The sequence below is a fragment of the Phoxinus phoxinus genome (genome assembly GCF_949152265.1).
Source record: "Phoxinus phoxinus genome assembly, chromosome: 15".
Taxonomy (NCBI): Eukaryota; Metazoa; Chordata; class Actinopteri; order Cypriniformes; family Leuciscidae; genus Phoxinus; species Phoxinus phoxinus.
In genome coordinates this window covers 21248619-21267924 of record NC_136890.1, presented here as the reverse complement: position 1 = coordinate 21267924, position 19306 = coordinate 21248619, and the positions used below count along the sequence as shown (strand labels likewise).

At 36.3% G+C, this 19306-nt stretch overlaps 1 protein-coding gene across 1 annotated transcript in view; it reads right to left on the bottom strand.

Moving 5' to 3' along the window:
* prex1 (phosphatidylinositol-3,4,5-trisphosphate-dependent Rac exchange factor 1) overlaps positions 1-19306 on the bottom strand; it is a 79321-nt gene that overhangs the window by 36194 nt on the left and 23821 nt on the right. Inside the window, exons 2-10 of the mRNA XM_079638014.1 lie at positions 16744-16809; positions 16377-16499; positions 13838-13942; positions 13403-13504; positions 12353-12514; positions 9972-10105; positions 9662-9777; positions 6974-7123; positions 3485-3632 (exon numbers count right to left, since the gene is read on the bottom strand). Coding sequence (XP_079494140.1) covers positions 3485-3632; positions 6974-7123; positions 9662-9777; positions 9972-10105; positions 12353-12514; positions 13403-13504; positions 13838-13942; positions 16377-16499; positions 16744-16809 — 1106 coding nt within the window. The remainder of the gene's footprint in view (positions 1-3484; positions 3633-6973; positions 7124-9661; positions 9778-9971; positions 10106-12352; positions 12515-13402; positions 13505-13837; positions 13943-16376; positions 16500-16743; positions 16810-19306) is intronic.

The following is a 19306-nucleotide window of genomic DNA, read 5'->3' as shown; positions in this document are numbered from 1 at the left end:
AGTCTTCTGGACCACACATAAATCGGTAAAACAATTTGACTATTTAAAGTATCTTTGATAATGTTTTATCTCAAGGGGTTTTAGATAGTAAATCGTATGCGAATCAGACAAAGGCACAGTTTGAAATTAGCCTAGAATTAGTTTGAAAGGGTTTTCAATCAATTCAACATGGTGGAAGAGGATTGCAGCTCATACGGTTCCAGAGTTATTAGCAAAAATGCATGTGTACATCTGAGCAGTGGCTGGGATTTGCAGCCATTATGTCAAGTTTGTGTTCTTTGCAATTACAATATCAAACACAAAGTTTAAGAGCAGAAAAATAACGCTACCACAAAAGAGGAGAATATGAACAAATACAAAAAAAGCATTCTAGCTGATGCTTTGACCACACAGAAAAAAAGAGATGACAATGATTATGTCAATAAAAGGATAGTAATCACATAATCAAGCCTTTCACACAAAATACAAACAATAAATGTTTATGATGTGGTTATGTGGGTTATGTGGAGATCTTACGGACTACTTCCAAAGCCTTTATGTGCAGTTCTGCAGAGGAAGTTCACAGAGGAGAGGGCAGTCCGGCCCATGAAAGAGAGCAGTGAAATGAAACAGACAGTGAGTCTGCTGTGATTACATAAGTCTCTAATTCAGATTGGCAGGAAAGGGAAGGGGTGGAGGTGGGCGTCCCTGGGGTGAATTAATTAGTGTTTATGTAACTCATTAATATTCTCCACAGCTAGCGCACACAGAGCTCTCTCACATGCCGTAGATGTGTGTGAGAATTTCCGTACGCTTGTATCTATATCTGTCCGATTATGCATGTACTGTATGTGCGAGTGTGACAGGGAAGGATATAATGGGATATAGAAGTAATATTAAATACAAGCTCAATTACTACAGAAAATTATTTTGACTTGTCCCTCAGCTTACTAAATAAATAAATGCATGTTTACAAAAATGTACTGTACTTGCAACGTCCAGAAATGCAAGATTATGGGTATAAAATCTGAATTGTGAGGCTTGCATTTCTGTAATAGTACTTATATTAAGTGTAAAAAAACTTGGAGGTAGTTATGAATGGATAAACTTCTAGTTATGCATTAACATTTTCACCCCATCATTCAACTATCTAAACTGTCGTTTTTTTGTATCCTTGTAAGTACTGTGCTGTACTGACAGGATTTATCAGTACACACAACATGAGTTGAATAACTGGACAAGGAAAGCAAGTGATTTTATCCTTGTCTCATAAATGCAACTTGATGTTGCAAACTGATGAACGAGTCAAAGTTATTTTCGGTGAATATAGAAAGCAGAAGATTTCAATAGAGCTTAAGTTGTAAATAACCAGAAACATTCCTTTAATGCTTTGACCATTTAAAGCTTTTTACCACGCCAATAAATCTTGAGTCTTTAGGGCATTTCTGTAAGTTTAAATGCATAAATGAAATCTCTCTACAAAGTACTCTCTACAGTACTTCAGAACTTGTGAGGATGTACGGATCAAAATCTCATCATATTGTGAAGTAAATTCTTCAAAATAAGCACAATGGGGGAAAATAAATCAACAGTGGCTCAAGAAATAGCCAGAGATGAGAGAGAGAGCCAGCGTCTGAGCAGTAGCAGAGCGTTTGTCCACATTAACAGCTGAACTGCTCGCCTGTTCTTGGAAGGAGTGGGATTGTGTTCTATTCTGAGAAGGATGCGCAAGCCAGCGAACAACAGAGCCAATCACAGCTGCTTTCACCTGGACCACCGAGGCTGAAACGCTTGAATAATTGTGTTCTGAGGGAGCCATGCGAAATTTATCCAGTCAGGTGTTGACAGGACAACAACAGCACAGCTGAGGCTGTGAGGCCAGCGACTGTTTGCTTTTTAAGCCACTTCAGCGGAAGTGCTACTTCAACTGCATTTCAACTACAGTCAAGCTAGCCTTTTGAAGAAAAAAAGCTACCTAACAAGATTCTGACATAAAGCAGCTAACTACATTGAAGCCATTTAAGAGGGACATTCGTTTAAAATAGACAATTCACAACATCAAATGAAACACTGCTGTGTAATCAGCAGCAATAAGTACCATAATAAGTCAAAATGAATAAGTAATAGGCTATTTTCTACCCTGCTTTTGAGCCTAGCTCCTGAAACGCTCAGTTTTTAGTGCGTGCCGCATTGAAGACTTGGAAGCAAATGCTATGATTGGATAACCGTTTTGCATATTGCATATTATAATGAGTTTCATGTAATGTAATCTAAACAGGCAGTGTTGAAGTACTGTAGGTGTTGATCTTCCTCTGCGGAGGCGGTGTTTGACACCCTTTGACGTCATAGATCCCCACTTTGAAAAATCTGTCATTACCTGTGCCTGGTGTCAATAAAAGCTTTTATTGGACTAACAAGGAAGTTTTCAGTTCTGAAACTTACAGGATATTCTAATAGTATGATGACCTCTTATATGTCAAAAGTTTGAAATTCAAAAATGTAATTTCTCAGTTCATCACCCCTTTAAGCTTCAATTAATTATTGAGCTTTCAAATTATTCAGCTATTCCATTGAATCTTTACTTATTTTTTGTAGGTAAATGCCCCTTTTTCTTCAATTGAAAAATAAACTGGACGGAGAGTGTGTTTGATTATTTCAACAACAAAAAATTCAACATACACAGCATTTTGTTGTGCAATATTGTTACTCACTGCCTAAAGCAGCTTGTGACTGTAAAAGCGAAACTATTTTAAAGCACCTGAGCAACTGAAATATGTAGCATTGCTACTTTGAGTTTCTTATTCACAACACTGCTCAGCAGCAAGGTCCTGCCGATTTATAAACCACCAAATGAGGCTCATATCTGAACTTGTGAATTTTGCGGCCTTTTAAACTAGATTGCATCAATATAATCTCTTTAAATGGACCACAGGAGTGCTTTTTTCTTCTTATCTACTAATGTAGTGCAAAAAGAGAATTTTAATTGGTGTGAGGAATCTCTCCTCTCAACTCCCAAACACACACACACTGTATTTGGAAGTTTAATGGCGTACATAGCACTCATTGTTCATTCATGGTGTTGAAAGACTGGGTGAGCGAGCGACAGAAAGAAAGAGAGAGAGAAAAATGAAGAGAGATGCACAGAGAGAAAAAGAGAGAGAGACTGAATACAGATTTCTCTCTAATGAAGGTTTTTTTTTTTTTTGCTGGGAATGTCTATGTCCAATGGGGTGCTTGGCAGTGAGCTTGGGAAAGCATTTACAAGCGCTAAGTAAGTGTGTATGTGTGTGCGTATGCATTTTCATTCATACAGGGGCCTCTTGGATTAGGATGACTTGCAAGATATTCAGGAGACAGTCAGATGGTGTAAAAGCAGCCGAGGGAAGGTGTCACACTCAGCGCGGAATGAGCCAATCGCCAGCATGGGAACTGACCGGTCAGTAAGGAGAACCCATTAGTTTGGACAAGAATCTCTGAAATACATTACATAATGCTCAAAACTTACTTTCCCAAGAAGCATTTGGGTACAATGGTGAGTTTCCTGCGTCGATCTTTGATGAGGTGGCGGCTCTTGGTCATCATCATATGGTACAGCTTCTCTCCCTTCTCTGCGATCATGACGTAGGCATCACGCTCCATCCCGAGCTTCAAACCTGCCAAACAATGAGATAAAAGAGTCAAGAACACACATAAAAGCAGAAAAATCAACAACACTTTTTTTTTTTTTAGATTAAAATAAATTTTTACATATTTAAACAATGACATTTATAGATATTAATAATATAGTAGTAATAAGATGCATAAATGTAAAAAATATTTATACAAATAAATAAATAAAAACTTTTAAGACCAATAACATCAATGGGCCTTATTTATGAAACAAAAGCAATTGTCTAATTGCAAATTAAACTCTATAGTTTGATTTGTAAGTATAATTTATATATATATTTAAAAAAACATTTAGGAGCAATAAAATCAATAGGCCACATTTATGAAAAAAAGATTCATTGTTTAATTGTATAGCTGTACTTTTTGCTAAATCATTCTAAATGTAAATTGTCACATTCAATGCAATAATAAAAAATAAAAAAATAAAAATAAGAATGGATTTATGGATGATTTTTGAAAATAAAATTCCCCCTAGGTCAGCTGCACCTGTAACCCAAGTCAGATGTGCACAAATGTTCATAGAAAATCTCGCATTTATTTCTTATTTGGGTCTTATTTGACAAGATGTCTTAAACATTTTTTAATAGCAAATTCACTGAAATTATGAGGGATGATGAACCAGACTTTTATACTGTTCTACTATATAATTATAGTTTATTCCTCAAGCGTTACTTACAAGCTGTGGTGGGTGTTGCTGTGTCGGTTAATGTCTAGGTGAGGCTGAAAGGAAACACTGGCTTAACTGATTTTATTATGAGGTTTGTGTTCACGCGTTCACATGCATTCTGCTATAGAGCTATTTTGGTGGGCGGAGAGCTGGCTCGCAAAATTGGCATCAGGTTTCGACATATAGGCCACAAGCTTTACACAAAATAAAATAAATGGTGTTAAACTACAACACGAACTGAGTAAAATAAAATAAATGGTTATCGCACATTACTCAGGGCAGGTCACAGTCACACCAAGTGATGTGATAAGAATATAGTTAATCTTAAGTGGTTAATAAAATGAGAACAGATGCGACTCTAGTTTGCAGTTTCCTGAACAGAACAACACTGCACGCTAAAAACTGTGCAATAGTGCAATGCCACTGATGAAAACAAAAGTTTATATTAGCAGTGCAGCCAGAGTCAAGCTGCAACGGAAACAGGAGCTTCACACAAAGATTGCCTAAAAAAAGCACTGTCAGCCGTCCGAGGCATTTTGCTTGTTGCCTAATGCAAAGAAAAAAATTAAACAGCCCTTCAGTCAAGGCGAACATTCAGGTTTTCACCGTACATTTAAACAAAAGGTGATGTTAAAGAGAGTATCAATGGGATTGCAGCTGATGGAAGCGTGCTCAGATGTGGCGGCAGCTGGCATGGCTCTCATTCAGAGCTCTTTACTGTGTCTGAGAGCCCAGAGAGAGGGAAGCCACCGGCAGCTGCAGCTCTCGCTCACAAAGACTTTTTTGAGGAGGTGTTCGTGGCAGCTGTACGTGGCTCCAATTCAATCAAGGCTCAGGAAAGAGGCAACACGTCATTAAAAATGGCTCCTCACAAATGACCCTGCTGACGCGTAATTTCCACCTTGGCTTCTGAAGGTCTGATGCTGAATGGCAATTTTAGAAATGAGCAAACCTTCATTTCAAACCACAAATCTTCCTGTTTTTCCCCTCATTTTGAACTGCCGATTTCAATCAGCGCACACCAACATGAAATGGACGAATGCAAGAATAACATTGAAGAATGTTCACTTGTTTTGGAGCTAAAAAAAAGATTTAATAAGCATAAATTTACATAAATGTATTTAAAATGTATTATTTAATATTATAAAAAATATTATTAGTTAATTATTGAAAATGATTATTTTGAAGGTATCTACTGCTTTATTGGGTGTGTAAGCATGCTCAACAGAACCGTGCGTTTGCAATGAATGCATTATTCAAGTTTGTGTACTTGAGAGAAATATTTTTCTGTCTTAGACTCCAGATGACCAGAATTTCTCCACATTTGCACGCCAAGTATTAATGGAAATGTGTAATTGAATGACGTCTTCGAGTTGTATCGAGAAAGGAGTGTGTGCTGGCTGAAGACTCGGACGCTCAGAGGTGTGACTGATGTGGCACCTGTTGGAATGGGCTCCGATTTCAAACGTTGGAAACCTGACACGCACCATAAAACTTCTGCTTTCATCTGGCATCGCAGCATAAAAGTGACGCTCTCGCTCTACCGCCAACTTGCACCGCATTATACTACTTTGGCTGAGGACTTTGCCTTGGACACTGGTAAGCTGATCCTACAGACTAATACTTCACGCTGAAACATAAGAGCCGTGATCAGAACGTGCTCTGTGGTATATTTGAGGTTTTACTGCTATGATCATGTGACCTAACAATCAGAACAACCCTGTAGTACATCACACAGGCCTCAAAAGAAGATAACAAGAGCAGGTGTCCAGCAGAGGACAGGTGCTCCATATCGCAACAGATCAGAAGAAAAAATACACATACAAACATATTAGGTACAGCAAATAGCAGAATGCTAAAATACAAAGCAAGCACAGTGGAAATGGGTTCATTGTTATTCATTAGGAGATGTAAATATTTCCTTTGACTATAATTTAATCCAATAATTATTCTTTACTAAACATTGTGACTAGTACTGGCAATTAATTTTATTTAAAAATTAATTTCAATTAAGTTAATTTCACAAATAATTTCAATTTAATTTAATTTGTTAATTTTAACATTATTACTTACACAATACATATTTAATATAAACAATAATATAAATGTTAAGTTGTAAAAAAAAAAAAAAAAAAAAAAAAAATGTATCCGAAATTTGGTAATGATTTTGTTTGATTGATTTGATTTCATTGATCCTAATTGTATAAAAAAATAAAAGTTACTAAAGGGACCAATTTAAAGGGATATTTCCAAATCATTTACATACAATTTATTTATTCTGGTGAAGACCAAAGAAGATATTTTGAAGAATGGCATTAACCAAACAGTTGATGGACTCTATTGACTTCCATAGTATGTATATAAAAAATTTAAAAAAAACAATTGGAAGTCAATGAGGTCCATTAACTGTTTGGCTACCAACATTCTTCACAATATCTTCTTTTGTGTTCAACAGAAGAAATACATTCATACAGGTTTGGAACAACATGAGGGTGAGTAAATGACAGAATTTTCATTTTTGGGTGAACTATCCCAGTAATGCACAGAAACACACAGAAAGTACACAATGCATTTTAAAATGTTTTACATTTAACTGGTGTTATTTCATGATTTTATGTTTCATACTCTACAATGACAAACCAGAGTAAATCTACTCACTCTCTCTCTGTTCACGTTCCTTTAAAATGGCGTCTAGCCATTTCTGCTTGTCTTCAGCGTTCTTGGCCATGCACACAAACCACTTGTTTTTGGCTGTGTTGTGAATCTTCCAGCCATTGGTCACCGTGTAATTGTTACTGTGATAGTCCGCTAGAAAGACAATGAAAAACATGAACATGAAAACCAACAAAACAAGTACATTTATTTGTTAAAAGCGGTTCACTGAGATCTAAATAAACCAGATCGTCAATCGAAATCACGCCTTTTCCTCTTACCATTATTAAATGAGTTACTGACCCAAACACAAATGCTGACACTGATATTCTTCAACAATCTAGAAGCATTAATAATGTAAAAAGTTTTAACTATCCCATTAAAGAGGAATCGTTAAGATGCATTTCAGCATCTCTCCCACCATTAAACCAAATCCTGGCAGTGAGTTTAGACTGGGGTTCAGACTGTTACTCAGTCTAATTTTAACCCAGATTTGACAGCAGGTGAATTATATGGAGAAATGAATGAGGTATGGAATAGGTAATGAGCAGTGGTTAATGTTGAGGTAGTATAAATAGACTTCTGAGCACTGAGAGGATTTGACAAAGGCTTTTAGCTGCTATAAAACTGGAGAGAATTTATGAGTAATCGCATTTGGCACATAAGTCTGGCTCTGTAATAAACACCACCTAAGCATTATCTGATTGTTTTCCAATTAAAACAATACCTCAGTCAAAACAAGCCGATTAAATTGCCATGCTTTAAATGTGAGAGCGATAAAGAGACGTGGAGTAATGTGAAAATACGGACCGGGATGTTGCCGCAAATGATGAGCCATTATAATGGTTTAAAATGTGACTCACTCAATAAGAACTACACAGTCAATGTTATAAGTGTTATAGTTTTACTGTTTTGAGTCATTTGTTTTTCACTCAATAGTTAGATAATGTGGTGCTGCTTTTGGACTATGTATGTATGTATTGTTTGTATGTATATACTTTAATTAAATATTTTTTTACTGGAAATTCAATTAAATGTATATTTTAAAAAACATTTATAAAAAAAAACATTTATTTGTACATTTTATATACAATTGTTGACTGGGATATAAAATAGCGTGATATAAGATTTTGGTCATAACTCCCACCACTTCCAATCAGTATTTATCACTACACTGCCTTGAAATCTCCCTTGAAACATCACTATAAACATGCAATTAGGATGAATATCTGAAATTCAAACACATTATCTTCATTCCTCACCCACAACATGCGAGTCGTTTTATCTTTAATCTTATCCAAGAAGGCAAAACGCATCAGCTAAATGATGCATTTACACAGATGTGGAGTGTCACGTGACAAGCCCTGATAAACATGACACTGAGAGGACTGAAATGCAAAACACGTATCACGATGGCCGTATCAACTGATGGCACGTGTGGTTTAGGCTGGTACTTTGACAGCCCTATGGCTTGTTTTTCAGAAAGGATGTTTTTCTTTGTGGCTCAGAAAGAAAGAGAGAGAAGTTGCACTTCCACCCTGCTACTTAAGGTGTGGTGAAAGACTAAGAGCAAAAGGTGAGAAGCGCAGCCGTTACTTCCCCTGAGAGTTGAATTTCATGCTCGGCCCGACAGCTGAACGGCACCTTTGACGACGGCCCCTTGGCGGTCAGCTCAGCGGAGGTGCTAAATGCGAAGTGCTCAATTCTAAGAAGCCCTGCGTGATCTTATCTTCAGGCCACAGTGGCACTAATTTCTACTGCAAAAGCTGAAGTTCCCTTTAAATGGTTTTGTTTGTTGCTTGTGATGTTCATAAGCATCACATGGTGATCAGATGGAACAAACAAGGATATCACGCAGGAAACTCCCTAACACATCCCATGAAAAAGTTGCTTTGTACACATCACACAACAAAAGGCAAAGAGAAAAATCACTCACAGCTCTTGAATGAATAACTTCAGCTTTAAGCATTAATCTATCTATGATAAACTATGCAGTGTTATTTTACATTTGATTACTTTATTAGATTTTACGCTAGTGTTCAAAAGTTTGGGGTCAGTAAGATATTGTAAGATTTTTTTTTCTTTTCTTTTTTTTTTAGAGGGAGAAATGAATACTAATATTTAGCAAGGATGCATTAAATTGATCAGAAGTGACAGTAAAGGCTCACATTGTAACAAAAAGATTTTTTTTTAAATAGAAAGTTACTTTGAACTTGCTATTTAGTATCCTGGTTTTCACAAAACATAAAGCAGCCCAACTGTTTTCATCATTGATCATTTTAATACATGTTTCTTGAGCACCAAATCAGTATCTTAGAATGATTTCTGAAGGATCATGTGACAATTCAGCTTTGCCATCACAGGAATCAATTACATTTTAAAATAATTAAAATAAATAATTTATTCTATAAATATAATCTACAAATAAATGGAGCCTCTGTGAGCACAAGAGAATTCTTTCAAAAACATCTTAACAAGCCAAAAATGTTTAGCGGTAGGACATATTTTTATATATGACAGGGCACAAACACAGTAGTTAAAAAAAAAACTAGTGAGCTGCACGGGAGACTTGACTTGAATATTTTATAGATTTGAATAGTCCTTGACGTTAGCATGATGCTAAGCTAACGACTTAATACTCCAAGCAGCACAAAAATGCATACCACACACACAAACACACACACTAAAACCTACCAGTTCCGTCTTCCACATTCTCGACCTCCATGACCTCCGTGTTGATGCGGCCTCTGAACACATACTGCGGCCCGTTGATGGATTTCGTCCTTTTGGTGGATTTCTTCCCTGAAACTCTGAAAATTAGACAAGTATTAGTTAGTTTCTACATTTCGACCTGATGGTTTTGTCAAGCGTTTAACCATAACACACTCCAATACATTAATTATGCAATTAGGTTACCAATATCAGTGGACTAGAAGCTTCTGAGATCAGAAGCATCTGATCTCAGAAGCAGATCTAGAACTCAAAAGCATCTAAAAGGGCTTACCGGGACTTCCTCTTACAGTAGACTAGGAGGTTGTCAAACAGAAAGAAGACTCGTTCCTGAATGTTTCCAGCTGATATCTTCAACAGATTGCCTTGAAGCAGCAGTTCCGTGCAAATATCGGTCAAGTTTGTCCCCTGAAAAATGAAAACAAAGAAAAAACTTCTTTACACATGGCAGCCTAAAATGTTTCTGCTAAGTAATTTCACTATAAACGTGTAAGTCAAAAGTGTTTAGCTGCCCGTGTTCATGTAGCGCAACTAAAAGCAGCAGAAAAAAATAGGAAAATGGTGCCATCATTTATTCAAACTAACTGCTTAATCGATCAATTCTTTCAAAAGGTGGACATTTTCCTTGTGTTTTATTAACAGTGAGAGTGTCTATTACAATCTGGTCATTAATCATGGCCTTCCATGAGAAGTGCAGCCTCTCCTCACTCCCACTTTGCTTCCTATTTGATTAAATGCAAAACAAAAAAAAACTAATAAAAAGCAGCGACCCCTCTCTCTTTAAGGGTATGGAGGGTTAGCCAGACAGGTTTTGGTAACGCATACTGTGTCCTGTTCAATGTCCAGGACCATTAAAAATTGATTCCACTCCGACGCCGCAGTCCGTGCTGACTCTGTACAGGATGTGATTTTCTAAGCTTGGCAGGTGTGGGCGTGTGTGAGTGTGTTTGATAAGCAGACTCCATTTTCTCTGCTTAATCAATGGCGTGCCCAGACGGGTCAATTAGAGAGATGGGAATCTGCTTCCCGCTTGTTCTGCACTACTTACCTATAAAGGTGAAACACTCTGGTCTAAATGGAAACTTAATGCATTTGCTTTTAAATCAGACCACACATCCTAAACCGCTCTATATCTGAAGTGAAATACAGCCTGCTTTTTAAGCTCTCGTTTTATATCGCGTTAAAGGTTTAATGTGATCTATGCATGATCTCAGAAGCATTGAGACCTTTAATTTACTCGCCCTCATGTTGCTCCAAACTCATGTTACTTACTTTCTTCAGTGAAACACAAAAGGAGAAATGTTGAAGAAAGCACTTGCTGCTTGTTTTATATAATACAAATGAATGGAGATCCAGGCTGTCGAGCTCCATTATGAACCAAAAAAGCACCATAAAAGTTCCATAAACTTGGTCTATATCACTTCTGCCCTATAATGCAAGATTGCATACGTATTATGAAACTTTTACCGACCTTTTGTATAGAATTTTGTTTTTATTCTTCTCCTTTTGTAGTTCGACAGCCCACATTAACATTTATTATATCTTAAATATTATCCAACCCATTCTTTAACATTTTTTATTTTGTGTTCCACAGAAGAAATAAATAAATATGGATTGGGAACGACATGAGGTGGAGTAAATGATGACAATTTACATTTTTATGGGCAGACTATTCATATAAAAAAATGCAGTCACACTTCAGTTTAGGGGTACGATTCTCACTATGAACTAACTATTAGCTATGACTTTTGCCTTAAAATCTCAATTACTGCTTATTAATAGTTAGTTGTAGCTGTTAAGTTTATAGGGTTCAGGGATGTAGAATGGTCATGCAGAAACAAGGCATTAATATGTGCTTTATAATAATAAGCAGGATATATCCTAGTCATATGGATGCTAATAAGTAACAAGTTAATAGTGAAAAATGGACCCTAAACTAAAGCGTTACCCAAATTTCTAAATATGATTAAATAATCCCCAGCTTGTCATGCTTTGCGGGGATCTTGAATGGTCAAAGAGGCATGTAGGGACTGGAAAATAACCACAGAAGAGAGAATGCACTGTATGCACTAAATTGTGAAAAATTTTAACTATCTAAGTACACTTAGGGCTACAGAAAATGCCCCACTTTGTCCAACCACTCAGTACTGCATCAGATAAATCAATAAAGAGGGTTAATGGACAGGGCACAAAGAGTGAGAGAAAGAGAGGATGAAGACAAAGTAACTATGGTATAGAGACGATGATGAAGAAAAGGAGGCGGGGAGAGACAAGCAAAGAAAGACGGGCTTAAGAGAAAGAGAGAGAAGAAGGGAAAGTGAGTTTGTGGTGGCAGACTGTTGCATGTTACACAAAACTAAAGGATATCCATGGTAACGGGCCTTTGTGTTAAGACTTCCTCTTCCTGCGTGTGATATGGCCTAAGAATATGTCATCAGCAGACAAGGCGACACTGATCAGGTCCACATCAGTGATTCTTTCGAGGCTTCACTTAAAAATTCTCATAAACACAAAGCATACTGTCATTGAGGAACTTCCCGAAAATAAAGACGTATTTTTAAGGTTCTGGTCTGTCTCCTTTAAAACCATCAACCATGAAACAGTAAAAAAAAAAAAAACATGCACCATCTATGACAATTACAAAACATGTCTCACCTCCCAGCCCTCTATGTGTGACTGTAGTATCTCAAGAGCCTCTAGTTTCTCCATCTGTCGCTTGGTCTCGTTGATGTTGCAGCACACCGCTTTCATGGCCTGCAGGGCCTCTTCTACCGCAGGGTAATCTGAATGCTTCTTAGGGGTCCTCTTCAAAAGCTCCTGAAGGGCAAACAGCAGGTACATGCTTGTATTACACAGTTACACATCTGCTGATATACTGTGCACAAGAGACTATTTCAAGTCAACATGAAATCAATATATTGTCGCCATTTTCTTTTGAGATATACATTCCTGGTTTTATTCGCAAGATGGATCATTTGTAATCACACTGTAAATGTACACGGCCGTTTGGGGTCAGTAAGATTTTTATTTTATTTTTAAATCGTACTTTTATTCAGCAAGGGTGCATTAAATTTAAGAAAAGCGACAGTAAATACACTTAATGTTAAAAAGTTTTCTATTTCAAAGAAATTCATTCATTTCTATTCATTAAACAATCCTGAAAAAAAGTATCCACAAAAAATAAGCAGCACAAATTTTTTCAACATTGATATTTATAAGAAAATGTATGTTTCTTGAGCACCAAATCGGCATATTAGAATGATTTCTAAAGGATCATGTGACACTGAAGACTGGAGTAATGATGCTGAAAATTCAGCTTTGCATTACAGGAAAAAAAAAATTACATATTAAAATATAAAACAGTTTTTTGACATTTTATTGTATTTTTGATCAAATAAATGCTGTCTTTGTGAGCATAAGAAACTTCTCTTTCAAAAACATTTTAAAAAGCAACTCCCAACCCAACAGTTTTTTCTCAAATATCCAAATTTCACATTTGGGAAGTAAAATGTTTTGCGAATGTCATTTCATGCATACTTTTAGGTTTGCTTGTGTATACATACATTATATATATATATATATATATATATATATATATATATATATCTGTAGCTGCGTTTTATGTAATATGATCAGAATGTTGTGGAGTAGTATATACAGAATAAACAATATAACCCATAATGCACTTGCTTGAAATGCACATACCTTTAGTAGCAAAGGGTATTTACAGATCCTCTGAATGGGAGAGAGGAGATACCCCTCAAGAGGAACATCTGTGCTCTTCTTACCTCCTAACAACATGAGGTGCTAAAAAAAACAAAAACATGATATGATTCAAATTGTGTACAGTGGGTTTCCATGGAAAGCGATGAATGTCACTATCTCACATCCTAGTTTGTACAGTTAAATAAGTTTGGGTGTCAGTTTCACTTCAATAAGTTCTGGAGATCAATTTATTTCCTGTGATAAATTGATCAACCACTAATGTTTATTTGCTCTACATGCTAATGAAATCTGCATCAGGTTTACAGATGTGAAACTGATATGTGACGAGACTCATGCGTGATGGATCTTCATCAGAATATGATGTAATGAAAAGGACTGGACTTTTTCTCTGAAAATTATATAAAAGGTGCTTACCAGCAGGAAAGTCCGTACTTGAGGGATCTTGTTAAGCTCCATCAGTAGTCTGAGTGCTTTCTCGTGGTTACTACAGTACTCCCCATACACAGAAAAACGTTCCCTCTGCAGTGAAGAGAGGAGAGTCACACTTCAAAACACTCTTCGGTAAATGTGTTAGTTTTTGGTTGGAATTAGTTGCTTGGAATTGGTTGCAACCCCTAACAGATTTATATAAAAATGTTTAGTTTTGGTCTGTTTTTGCACATTCCCATTTCTAAATCTCATGTTCAGGGATATACACTTTGTCCCAGGCTGGAAGGCCCTCTGATAAAGGAAGTCCAGTCCACCCATAACATTTTGTCCTAAGCCCTGTGAATTTTAGCGATGGCCCTCTTCAGCTCATATGGGAAACACTAAACAAATAATACATATTTTGAGCCATCTTTGTATAGTTTAATACAAACCCTCTTTAAAGGGATAGTTCACTTTAAAATGAAAATTCTGTCATCATATACTCACCCTAAAGTTGTTTCAAACCTGTATAAATTTATTTCTTCTGCTGAACACAAAGGAAGATATTTTGAAAAATGTCAGTAACCAAACAGTTACATTGTATGAAAAAAAAAAAATACTATGGAAGTCAATGGGACCTGGTAACTGTTTTGTTACTGACATTTTTCTAAATATCTTCCTTTGTGTTCAGCAGAAGAAAGAAATTCATACAGGTTTGAAACAACTTGAGGGTGAGTAAATGATGACAGAATTTTCATTTTAAAGTGAACTATCACTTTAAGCATTTTCTCAAGTACTGAGATGAGAAGTGACATAAGAGGGTAGTGAAACTGCCACAGATGCAATGAGGCGTTGTCATTCTGCCCTACATTATTCGAAACAACACAGGAAGTGAAATCGAAGTGCATAGGTTTTGCCTGAAAGCCACACCTTCTCTATGGGTCGCAAAAGCTAGATGGAAATAGGAAGCTGCAAGCTTAAAAAAAAAAGAAGAAAGAATAGCAACTCATCTTCAGGCACATTATAGTGAGCAGTGCACATCTTTGATCCAGGCATGCCGTAATTACAACAAATCTCTATTAGTTTACCGGTTAAAATTTTGGACAACTAGTCACTCTTGATTTTTACCATTTTAAATAACAATATAGTGGAAGTAAGAATATTATGTACTGATCAAAAAAATGTAAACAAATAAAAACTTGATTTATCATGCCAGCTCTGCACTACAGCTCTTAAGTATGATGCCACCTGAGATGCTTTTTTATATAGTGTTGGAAGCCTTTTTTTTTCCTTCACAATATGGTCCAAGTAGCCTTTTTTAAAGAAAAAGAATAAACAGTCAATAATACATTTTAAAATAGAAAAAAAAATTACAATAAATTGCAATTTAAACAATAAAAATTATACATTATAAAAAAAAAGTGTATATATATTTATGTATACACTGTAGGCAGGTCTGGTTAAAAAGTCCAGAAAAACTCAGGGCTGAGGTGACAGTTTATTAAAGATGCATGTGGTGAAGGTAGGATGTCATTTATCCAAGCTCCACAGGAACAGTCTGTGTAGGCACTGTAACCTTGACAGGGATGATGTGAATCCTGACGGCTGAGGGTGCTTGAGGCATCCTGACAGAGTAAGAAAACGATACTGGGATTCCAGAGGCACTTAAAGAGCTGTTGTGCTTGTTTTTATCTTTACAATGCATCTCCATTTTCATGCCTTTTCTTTTCACCCTCTTCATTTGCACGTTGTCTATTTATGTATTGTGTGTATCTGTCTACATAGGGTTCGCCATTTGCATTAGTGCATATATGCAGTGTGTCTGTGTGTGCGCCAGTACTCTGGTTTGGCCCTCAGGGCTCCAGACCACAGCACCTGTAATGAGAGAGTTTGGCAGTATCACACCCTCATCTATGAACGAGGCGAACATCTGTTCTGGCATATGCTTTATAACACCGTTCATCCAAAAACACATCCATGTATACATACACAGCCCAATTAAGAGGAAATTCACTCTAGTTTGAGGTTAAACCTCAGAATGTTTCAGTGAACTTGGTCAAAGGTCACATACACATGCCAAACCCCAAACCATGGATAGAATTAAGGCACTGGATTTAATTTGCATTGCTTTAAAAGATACTGGCTGCAATCACTGAAAAAAAAAAGAATCAATAAATCATCACTATTTTCATATTAATTTATAAAGAACAGTTAAGAAGCTAGAAATGTAGAACGCAATTGAACATTTGTTGCTAAAATTGGAATTCAGTGTCTCAAAGTATTAAACTACTGGTCACGTGACCGACAAGTTCCACGTTTATACACTTTTTCAGAAAGATCATAAGGAGGGAGGGGGAGGCAGTCTCAGGGCTGATAGTATTTTAAAAGCATTCAGATTTAGGATACTAGTAAGAACACCACACTGGGATGGAGTGGGAAAAGATATTTATGTTTTCTTCACCAAACAAGCTCAAAAATCATAATAAATCAAGTGATAAGCAGCACTAGTTCAAAGATGATTTCAAATGCAATCACAGGGACTCACAAACTGGAGGAACACATGTCCGAGAGAATGGTGCGGCTGGGGTTCAGGCTGCAAACTGGCTTCCAGAGTGGAAAGAAACTTATAATGGACATCCAAAATGGACTCGATGTTAGAAAACAAGATCTGTGTGAAAGAAAGAGACAAAATTTTACTTCGTGGATCATGTACACCGACTCCATACATCCACAATAGCAAAATGGCTAGAAAACTGAAGATAGTTCTGCTCTAGCATAATTTGTTTCCACACGGTTTGATCTGATGCAATGACATTCAGAAATGTTTAAGTGTCCAAATACTTTTTGGAGCCAATTATTATTGTATAGTATAATAATAATTATGCATGTTTAATGTGTTAATGGGGTTTTACCTTGGCCTGCTCTTGAGTGAGACATTGTTGGTTTTCTGCAGTCTGCTTAATTCTCTGGAGAAAAGCCTGTTGATATACAAAAATAGAGAGACAAAGAGAGAGAAAAAAAGTTAGTTTACATGTGGAATCACTGCGGGTGTGAAAAGGTGGGGCAGATTTGTATGGTCGCCGCCAGACATAAGTTAATTTTTTGAAGTTGTTACACTTCCTGTAGGTTTACACCCTTTTCTGCCTGCATATCTAACTGGAGACTCAACATTCAGCTTTAGTGACACACACACACAACAGTGTGAAGTCAAACTCCATGAACTCTACGGTCTACTGGAAATGGTTTGGTTCACATCAAGAGAGATAAAAAAACAGAAGTGCCAGATAAATGATCAGAAACTTTACAAAGAGATCTTATGTGCATACAAGTCTGTGCCGACAATGAAAGAATGGGAGGCCTGCTACCCAAACATGCACACAAACGCATAAACACAGAAATCAAATCAGCAACACAAAACTCAAAGTAACAATTTATATCAACGTGTACTGCATGCAAATATGGCAAAGCTGTTCAAACTCATTATAAACGTTCAGTCATCATCAGTGGAGGACAGCAAACCTCTAAGAGCTCCCTGTAAACCATGAGATAGGCCTAGTCTCATATATTGTGTACATATATATAATATATATAAGTGGTTCTCAACCTTTTTGACTCCGGGACCCCCATTGTCCACAACAAACATTCAAAAGCCACATGACAGTTTTGCATGATTTTCTAGATAAGGATTAAGACTTTTTATTCACAATTTCTTCCCTTATAAAATATTTTAGAGCTTGCCATAACTAGAAACATTTATATTCATTATAAAAATGCAAATGGTATTTATTTATATGACTTTTCCTTGTCTAGAAATCATATATCAAGGTTTTTCAAGACAGTGGGAATCCTAGTTCTTTAAAGCAAAAAATAAGTAAAAAAATAAAATAAAAAAGAAAGAAAACACAGTTGAGGTGAATTAAAATAAGAAATGTCTTGATTTTTGTTTTAGCATGCTTGTTTAGACTTATTTTAAATCATTTTAAGTAATTTTGAGCATCCCTTGGAAGTTTGTTGAGGCCCCCTGGTTGAGAATTATTGATATACACATTTAGGCCATCTCTGCGAGCAAACAGTATATTTGATTTGTAAAATAACTGTAGAAAGGCACATTTAACAACACTATTGATTCACTTTGTTGAGAATCAGACCGAAGCAATGGGTTGAGAGAGAATTACAAATATCTTCATCACGGTTTTAGACGAGTCTCTACATTCTCTAGAGTCTCGGTTTCAACAGTTTTAGAAGTCTCCCCTGGAGAAAGAGAGTCTGCCAATCACTGACTGTTTCTAATTCTAGCTCTGTAAAACACTTCTCATCAGCAGCGGCAAGCAGCAGCAATGAACCGATCCGCTATCAGTGCGCTCGACTCATTCCGCCCTAGTGTCTGTTAAATTACCCGTCACTCCAGCTATTGTCTCCGCCGGTCTCCCACAGCAACACGACACAGCTAAAGACCTATCCTGAGCGTTTTCACCTTTGCCACATTACTATTGTTGTTGTTTTTTCATTCCATCTTTCTCTTTGATTCATTTTTGTGCGTCAGCATAGAGCTGATTGTTTCGTTAGAAAAATCTCATTATTTTGTCGCTCTTGTTCATCCTTTTCTCATGGATTTTAAAGGCGAACGAGACCTTTAATGCAGGGCCATGATGCCTCTTTTTCCGTTACCACAATGACAGGACAAAACGTCTAATGAGAAGCCCTCGCCACCCCACGGCATCCCTCTGATAATGACAGACTGAATTTCGGTCACACTTCTGCATCTCTGGAAGACATTCACCATGCCAGCTTATGCTACTAAAAGAGTTTGTTTGTCAAGACACATTTAGCTGTATACATCATGTGAAATCACATGCTCGCGCTTAAGAAACACTTGATTAAACTTAAAGGGATTCAGCTCAAAATGAAAATTCTGTAATCATTTACTCACTCTATATTACTTTCTATCTTATATGGAACATAAAAGAGGATGCTTTGAAAATATTCTTCTTAGTGTTTTTTTGTCCATATTGTTTTGGACCCCATTAACTTTCATTATATGAACGAAAACAGTCAAAACATTTATTCAAAATCAAAAATATCTGTGTTCTGCAGAGGAAATAAAGTCATACAGGTCTGGAACAATATGAGTGCAAGTAGTAAATGATGACAGAATATTATATAACATTTTACAATAAGGTTCATTAGTTAACATTAGTTAACCATCTTAGTTAACATGAACTAAGTATGAACAATACTTCTACAGCATTTATTAATCTTAGTTAATATTAATTTCAACATTTACTAATACATTATTAAAATCAAAGGTTGTATTTGTTAACATTAGTTAATGCACTCAACTAAAATTAACAAACAATGAACAGCTGTATTTGTATTAACTAACGTTAACAAAGATTAAATAATACAGTAATAATGTATTACTCTGTGTTAGTTCATAGATAATACATTAACTAAAGAACATTATTGCAAAGAGTT